An 8,993-nucleotide genomic window follows, 5' to 3' on the forward strand; every position below is an offset into this window, starting at 1 on the left:
AGCCTAAGCTCCATCGCTGAGTGGGTGGACAGGCATCTGTGGTCAAAGGTCAAAGGTAACCTGTAAATAGGACAGAAGTTAAGGGGTGTGTGTGTGTGTGTTCTTGTTGGGGAGCGGGGAGGTCGGGAGGCAGGGAATAGAGGGTCAGTCATTTTCCTGGTAAAACACAGTTAAGAGAGAAGGAAGATCAAGTGGAATGGCATAAGACAGTGTTTTTCAAACTGAGAGTTGCCACCTGTTACTAGGTCATAAAATCTGTTTAGTAGTTTGGAATCAGCATTTTTTGTAATGAAGTGGAATAGAATACAATAAAAATAGCATAGTGCATCACATACAACAAAGGTAAATATTGTTTTGGGAAACTTGTTTCAGTTATAATAATGGCTAATAGTTAAGCACATGACGTGTGTCAGGTACTGTTCCAAACTCTGCACATATGTTAATCCATAGAATCCCCAGAACAGCACTATGAGAGAGATGCTGTATTTTAAGTTTTGTATTTGAGCACCGAGGATAAGAAACTTGTTGAAGATTGTGTCGTGGCTAGGTGGTAGAGCCAGGATTCAATCTCACGTCGTCTAACTGCAGAGCTCCTGCCCATAACCACTCTGCACTTGCCTCAAACTTCAAAACAGACTCTAGAAGCCTTTCAATAAACCAAGCTAACCACCCTCCCTGCTCCTCCTTTCTTGCTCTAACTGCCTTCCCTATACGTGCATGCAAAACAGAACTATTTTAATGTGCATGGTCTTTTACTCTTAAAAAAAGAGAGGTTGTAAAATTAACTAGAAATAGGGATTTATTATAACATAGCATAGTATCAGGTCCCTTGCCCTCTCTGATAGCTTCAAAAAGAGTACCCACTGCCTTCTCTACCACCATGGGATAACCTGTAAAATATTCCTGATCTGAAGTAGTTTCTACTTAACTTAGATACTAACTAGGAAAAAAAAAAAAAAAGTCAAGATAATGAAATAGCAATCAGAACTTAAAGGAAAAATTACTGAAACTAAAATATGTGGCATGTGTTTATATTTAAGATTCGTTAGTTCTCTATACTTTAAAATAAAAGCATACCATAAATATGGTGAACATGAAATCTAAAGCGAAGTAGCCCAAGAAGGCTGACAACCTTTTAAAGACACCCTTAAGAAGGCATTTATGGAAGCCCTAATGTGTAAAACCGATCAAAACATTTGAGAGTCCTTATTTTTTGTTGGGCTATGATTATTATTAGTAAATGATAATCTTTGAAGGTAATTCCGAATGTGTTATTTTGTTACAGTCTCTGGTTGGGGTATAGCACGTTTTTTGTTCATTCTGTTTTTTACAGGTAGATGGGAAAGTCAGCATAAATGGAGAGACAGTTCATGGAGAGGAGGAGGAGAAGCAGAGAGAGTGCCCCACGGTGGCACCCGCCCCCTCCTTAACCAAATCCCAGATGTTCGAAGGTGTGGCCAGAGTGCTTGGGTCCCCCGTGGAGCTGAAACAAGACAACAATAGCATCGAGATCAACATAAAGAAGCCAAATTCTGTTCCCCAAGAACTGACAGTAAGAACCAAACTTTCTGTTTCGCTCTTTGGGATAATTCCAGGGTGGAAGCATCTGTTTTTTAACATAAGTAGATCATGATAATGATCATTTCTTTCTATGTCAGTGTATTAGTTTGTAGGGCTGTCGTAACAGAGTACCCCAAACTGGGTGGCTTAAACAGCAGAAATCAATTGTCTCATGGGCCTGGTGGCTAAAAGTCTAAAATTAAGGTGTTGGCGTGGTTGATTCCTTCCGTTGGCTGTGAGGGAGGATCTGTTCTGAGCCTCGCTTCTGGCTTCTGGTGGCTGCTGGCAATCTGGACTTTCCTTGGCTGATAGATCCATCATCCCACTCTCTGCCTCGGTATCCACATGGCGTTCTTCCTGTGAGCATAGCTGTGTGCAGATTCCCCCTTTACATAAGAACACTAGTCATGCCAAAGTGGGTCCACCCTACTCCCCTACGACCTCATCTCAACTAGTGACATCTGCAACAACCCGATTTCCACATGAGGTCCCGTTCTGACTATTAGGGGTTAGGACTTCAACATGTAAATTTCAGGAGCATAATAATTCAACCCATAACTGTGGGATATAATAGAAGGTAATATAATTTATGAACAAGAAATTACTTTTTCTTATCTTCACATTATTAGTGTCCAGTGTTATAGAAGAATAAACAAATCTTTGAAATACCTTTTTTTCTGTTTGTTCAGGACCTTATCAGACTTAATACTATTTGAAAATAACTGGTTCTCTCAGAATCAGGATTTTCATCTTTTACAATAGATACATAAAAGCATCTTTTTCTTATTAATTAAGAAATAAAAATGCATTAAAAATAAAACTAATTTTTACTGGCTTAACCTTTTAAATTCAGAGTAATTGAAAGCACTAAAGACTATTGCATGGCCAATCTAAAAAATGTAGGGAAATTCAAGCACAGTAAAAAAGAGAGCTCAAAATCACGTTATATTTGCTGCTTTGGAGCATAAAACATCATCGGGATGTTGAGCATTTTTTCATATGTTTTTTGACCATTATTCTGTCTTCCTTTGAAAAGTTTCTGTTCATGTTCTTTGCCCGCTTTTTGATAGGGTCGTTTGATTTTTTCTTGTTGATTTTCCCAAGTTCTAAGTAGATTCTGGTTATCAGCCCTTTATCGGATTTGTAGCATGCAAAAATTTTGTCCCATTCTGTAGGTTGTCTGTTTGCTCTTGTGACCATTTCTTTGGCTGTGCAGAAGCTTTTTAATTTGATCAGGTCCCATTAAAAACATGAATTTTAAAGTGAGAAGAATGAGTATTCTAATCCCACCTAAACAATTTATTAAGTGTATGATTAGTCTTCTTCCTCATCAGCAAAATACAGATGTTAATAACAATACTTATTCATAGGATGTAAGAAAGGGTTGAATACTATAGTAGATGTAAGGCTCTTTTTTCCTTAGTTTTATGGTAGTATAAATGATAAAAACTGTACATATTTACAGTGTACTATGTGATGTTTTTTGAACCCTGACTTGAGCATTACAAAAGCAATCCATGTAACCACAAACATTTGTGCCCCCATAATACTTTGAAATTTAAAAAAAAGAAAAACAAATGACACGATCTGAAAGAAATCGTGTTATGTGGGAAGTTTATACACTATCACGAGGAGAACGCCGAACAAAAGGTGGCCTTGCGGACTTTCTTCCTGGAAACCAGCCTGATCCAGGGCAGGCTCCAGGTGCAGGTCCAAACTCAAGGGAAAGTCTGGGCGTGTCTTCCTTCTGTGTAGTCTTTCCTTGGTGAAACTGCCTGGTTCAGAGTAATATCTAGTTTAATAAACGCTAATGGTTCTGAATAGGGAGTCGCTTTCATGAACCCTGTCTGTAGTGTAATACTTAAGGCTCTTAAATTGACTACGGCAGGAGCTATTATGTTATTTTCTGGGTAGGTAACCACCTGTATATATCTATCAGAATAAAAGCAAAGTTCTTAAGCTGCACTTAAAAAAATACACAGAACCTCGGCCTGCAGCTTACGACACCAACAGTTTTCCATTCAGAGGGTGTCATCCCGAAAGTCATTTTAAAAGGATCACTTCTCCAGGAAACCTATTCCACATTTTCCTTCCTTCTCCATTTTTCCAAGAAAAGCATTTCTTGACTGTGTTACAGCCAGTATACTCCTGTTTAAAAAGTGGAATTAATTGGTCATGGCCAAATACGGCGGCCAGCTTAACACGGGAGGCATTTCAGAACCTCCCAGGGATCTGATACCAGCTTGGACTTGATTTTCTGTTTCTAATTCATTTGCCCAATCCTGTGGGGCTGTCAAAGGAATAGTGTTCCTCTTTGTAAATGGCGTCTTTCTTCCAAAAACTGCGTTCCCAACAGACACACTCTCTACAGAGGAGTAGCCTCACCCACCACGGAAATGTCACAACGCCTTTGGGGCGAGCTGGAACTGTTCAAAGGGCAGAGCAGAGCAGCAGGCAGGAGCAGTGATGCAGGACGGGAGGCCGAACAGCAGAGGAGGGCGGCCGCAAGACCCAGTGGGGAGAAGGATTAGCTAGAGAGCCAGACTCGGGGGCAGGCATGGCGACTTTTGTACGACATTCTTCAGTTTCCTTCTGCCTCATCTTTCTCATTTGAAATTCTCGGGACCATCACTTTCTTACTTTAGAAATAGATCCTAAATTAAGTTTGGAGTTTGTTTTGTTTTTTTAATACTTTGGCTCTACCTATTGATACCAGCAAATTTCAAATCATCCCCAGTTGAATCACCGCAATGGTAATGAGATCAAATACCTTGCAAAGGTACCTGTTCGCTGATGAGTGTGAATTACAGACCTAGTCTGGCACCCTGTTTTGGCAGGGCGGTTGTTTTGTTTCGTTTTTTGAGACAGAGTCTCACTCTGTCACCCCAGGTGGAGTGCTGCGGCGTCATCACAGCTCACTGCAGCCTCAAACTCCTGGGCTCAAGAGATCCTCTTACCTCAGCCTCCCGAGTTGCTGGGACTACAGGCGCACACCAGGACACCCAGCTAATTGTCACCGGTTTTTTGAAATAGAAGAAGAAACTTATAAACTTGCTGGGGAAACATTTTCTTAAAGCCACTAGAAAAACATATAAAAGAATATGTAATTAAATATAGTCACTTTCCAACTTAGATTTTCAACTTCACAATTGTGCAAAAGCAACATACGTCAGTTATATTTGTATTTGAATGTCTTCTTTCCTTGATGGTGCCAATGAGTCTTTCCTAAAATACCTAAAGTACTCAATGCACTAGGCCAAAGATCAAACTCCACCTGAACAGGTTAAACTGTCTCAGCCTCAGTTTACATTTAAGCATAGTAATGAGAGTATATGCATCAGATGGTTATTGTCAGAATTCATGTCTAGAGAGCAGTTGGCGTGACGTCAAGGTGACTTATAGACCACAGGTGCCCTGAAATTTTTAATATTGTCATACAACAAATGGGAGAAAGGAAGTGATAATACATTTTTCAGAAGCCCACAAAGGTGACAGGTGTGAAGTTTTTTGGATTAAAGTAAGATTGTCAAAATTACTATCTCGAACGGATGAGAATTTCGTGCCAATGGGATGAATTCCTTGTGGTCTTCCAGCTCCGCGTTTTAGCTGTTTCAGTTGTAAATCTCTGAATAACACACGGATATGAACAGCTCTTTCCAGAAGACAGGTGCCCTTGCAGATTCTCACACGATTCTTCCAGCGGCTCTTTTTGCCTCTCCTGTTGTTCGTTCTTGCCCAGTTCTCGCCCCTGCCACCTAGACTCCCCAGCTGTTGACCAGCTCGCTCTCTCCAGCTCATCTCTAATGACGTTCCCAGGCTCTGACCCGGGCGGGCACCGTCCCACCAGATTTGTGGCAATCCTCCCTCATTGCCCGAGGGTCAAACTCAGCTGCTGGGTATCTAAACTACTTCATCTCCCTTTCTCAAACCAAGTAACAAGGTGGGTCTGTTTTTCCCATTTTGAAAAAGGGATAGGCCTTCCTCTTGAAAATTCAGTACTTTTACTTATGTCTTCTGATCCAGGAAAACAGACAATCAGATCTTTCTTGAAACATTTTATTTTGCAGTGAGAGCAGGGTGGAAGGCATTTGAGTAGGTGCTGTTTTCCTTACAGCTGAGACCAACTGCAAATTCCTTTTAGATGTCAAATGTCAACAAACATCTCTTTAGAAACTCGTTTTATCCATCTAGAAGTAATTGTAAGACTGTTAGGTTTCATGCTCTTTAAAAATCATTAAAGATATTTAAATACAGATGTGTTTATAGATTTCAAGAAAGCATACGCCCGGAAAAATAAAAAATTAAACTTGGCCTAATTATCCAGTTACCTGGATCAGAGCCTCGTATTGTTGGTTTGAAAAGTTTGGAGCAAAAAAATAGTTTAAGGCATGGAGAGCCTTATCCTCCACGTGGATTCCTTCCTTCCAGTGGCAGTAGATATTTGGAGGTAGAAGAGTGAACGGAGAAACACATGCCCAGCGTATGTGGCACCTGGATCACGGTGCCAGGACATAAATAGACTGACTTTCCAGGCTCGTGTCCAGATGAGTTAATCAGCACTAGAGCCAGGAAATCGCTCCGAGTGACAGAATGGCTGCTCAGGAAAGGACCTTGGCCATCACTTGTTTCCACCCCCAGAGTTAAACCATCAGTCCAAGCCCCTCAACTCCTCTGCGCTAGAAACAGGAGCACCCCCAAGCCCGAGGTCTTGGGACGGCGCTTGACCCTCTTATTTCTAATTCATCTTCCAGTATCACCCTCTGAGCCAGTCCAACAACAAGATTCTAGTTAACGGGCCGGGCGCGGTGGCTCAAGCCTATAATCCTAGCTCTCTGGGAGGCCGAGGCGGGCGGATTGTTTGAGCTCAGGAGTTCGAGACCAGCCTGAGCAAGAGCGAGACCCCATCTCTACTAAAAATAGAAAGAAATTAATCAGACAACTAAAAATATATAGAAAAAACTAGCCGGGCATGGTGGCGCATGCCTGTAGTCCCAGCTACTTGGGAGGCTGAGGCAGGAGGATTGCTTGAGCCCAGGAGTGTGAGGTTGCTGTGAGCTAGGCTGACGCCACGGCATTCACTCTAGCTGGGGCAAAAAAATGAGACTGTCTCAAAAAAAAAAAAAAAAAAAAAATTCTAGTTAACGCAAGCAGGCAAATGCCAGGTAGGTTCTGTGGCTAGACCACGTCTCTCTCAAGCCAGGAGGACTGCCGCCCGCCACCCGTGGCCTCAGGGCCGAGTCTGGCACCAGAGCCAGGCGGGACAACATTCTCGGTCCAGGGGGAGCGGGCTCCTGGCCGAGTTCCCTGCAACCTTTCTGTGCTCTCATTCATTGGCGCCCAGGGATCTGTTTTTATTTACTTGTTTTCATTCCTGAGAAAGTGTTACCGCTTGGAGAAGGGAGGGACTCTGCTCTTTTAAGTTGTAACCGAAGAAAAGAAAAGTGTGACTAAGAAAATGCATTTTCCAGCAAGGCGGGTTTGTTTTAAAACCGCCAACTTTGAATTCATTTCCTCTGAAGTAATGATGTCAGTTCAAAAGTAACAAGCCTCAGGATAAAGTACCCAGAGCTGGCTTTGAGGATTTCCCTTGATTACAGATAATCTATATGCATTGCAGAATACAGCAAACTGTAAAGAAAACATTAACTGCCTATTATCCTGCCGCTCAGAAACCAATACCGTTAAGGTTTTTAAAAATGTGTGTCCTTCTCTTTTTCTCAGTATATTTTTAAATGGGTTCCCGTTATCTAAATTGCTTGTTTTTTCTCTTAATTTATTCTGAATATTTTGCTAGCAATAGCCTGATTTTGATGACTCGTGTACCTTTAAACTAAGCTCGAGAATATAAATTCCATAAATAATGCACTTGATACCTGTTGACCTAACAAGGATTACGTATCTGGCCCCTGCCCCCTCAGAACCCAGACCGGGCAGGGAGCCCTGGGCTGGGCTGTTGGCTGGGGCAGTCTGGTCTCGAGCAGCCCTGGGAAGTGCAGCCAACCAGGTTGCCTCCCGTCCTGAGAGATTCCAAGGAGTTCTAACCTTTTGCGGGATAAATGAATGGGAGGTAGAGGAAGAAAAGGGAATGGAAAAGGCAGTCTGAATCATTTCAGCAGTGGACTTGAGACTGTCAGGGTGTGCATTGCTTCTCCTGGATTGAAACCTCTAAAGACAGGAGGACAACTTGGAGAGGGTGTGACTCCAAACCGAGATGACGGAGCATTGATGTCTCCAGCACAGGCCGGACTCCCCGCTTCCCCTACCTACTAGCAGTGTGGCCCTGAGAGGTCACTTCACCTCCCAGGCCCCAGTTTCCTCGCTGCCGGTATAAAGGGAGCCATATTGGCAGCTACCTTATAAGGCCACTAGGAGGCTTAAGTGAGATAACCCCCGTCACACTCCCCAACGGCACCGACCCACAGTAAATGCCGTAGGTAGCGATTGCGGTCGCTGCTGTTGCTGCAATTTACCAGATCAAATGCCAGGATGTAACCTTTAAAGCATCATTTTAAGGTAAGGTAAACTGGGTTATCTGGAGTTCGGTATTTGCTTTTTGAGCCATACAGAAATGCATTTTCTAGATGCATTTAGAAATGCATTCTTGAAAGTAGAAGTTCTCCGTTACTCACGCATGAGGAGAACGTTTCTGGAATGGGGTGCGCTAGTAAAACCATCCTTAGCGAAGTAGTTAGTACTTGCCGATCTCGTCTCCCTCGCTTTATACGCTACGTCTAAAGGGCTTCGTGAAGTATCCGATTCCTTTGATTCCAAGTGGCACGCTTTCCCCGTTTTAACATGTCTAAATTGGAATTTGTCTTGTAATCAATAGTGTGTTATATTTGACACAGTGAGTTTTCTTTCACTGTAATATCTAAAGTAATATGACTTAAAATTGATGGCATTTTGGATTTAATAAAATATGTTTGTTTTATTGTTCATTTTGGGGCTGGGGAGGCTTTGGCTCTGTTTTGTAGTTATTTATTTCCAGTTATTGAAAATACCAGTGTTCTCGAGAGGATCATTCATCAATATTTTACTATGAATTTGTTTCCCAGCCTAAGATAGTTTTCCATAATCTAATCCATTTGGGGGGAAGGCCAAAAATCAGTATTTTTGCCAATATTTTACATAGTAACATATAAAACAAAAATATTATCATGTATTAATATTCTGTATGTGTGGGAGAGCACTTTAAATTATAAAACCCAAATTATTCTCTTGTAATGCTAAACTGGTTGATCTTCAAATGCTACTACCATCTCACTGGCTCACACAACAATGTAACACACACACGTAGATATATAGCTTAAATATAATAAAATAGACTCCGGTTTATTTAACTGTTTTCAATCATTAAGTCTCTTAAAGGGATTCAATTCAGGCTTGTTGTTATATTAAAAATCACAAAATCCATTAAATAATAATAGTGATGC

General features: G+C 41.6%; 1 protein-coding gene across 3 annotated transcripts in view; it reads left to right on the plus strand.

The window, feature by feature from the left end:
- The window catches only part of LIMCH1 (LIM and calponin homology domains 1), a 388,718-nt gene that overhangs the window by 332,800 nt on the left and 46,925 nt on the right, over window positions 1–8,993 (plus strand). For all 3 annotated transcript variants that reach the window (XM_012648487.1, XM_012648485.1, XM_012648484.1), the window contains one exon: window positions 1,334–1,552. In XM_012648487.1, the coding sequence (XP_012503941.1) occupies window positions 1,334–1,552 (219 nt within the window). The remainder of the gene's footprint in view (window positions 1–1,333; window positions 1,553–8,993) is intronic.

This window comes from Propithecus coquereli, unplaced genomic scaffold (genome assembly GCF_000956105.1).
Source record: "Propithecus coquereli isolate 6110/MARCELLA unplaced genomic scaffold, Pcoq_1.0 Scaffold288, whole genome shotgun sequence".
Classification (NCBI taxonomy): Eukaryota; Metazoa; Chordata; class Mammalia; order Primates; family Indriidae; genus Propithecus; species Propithecus coquereli.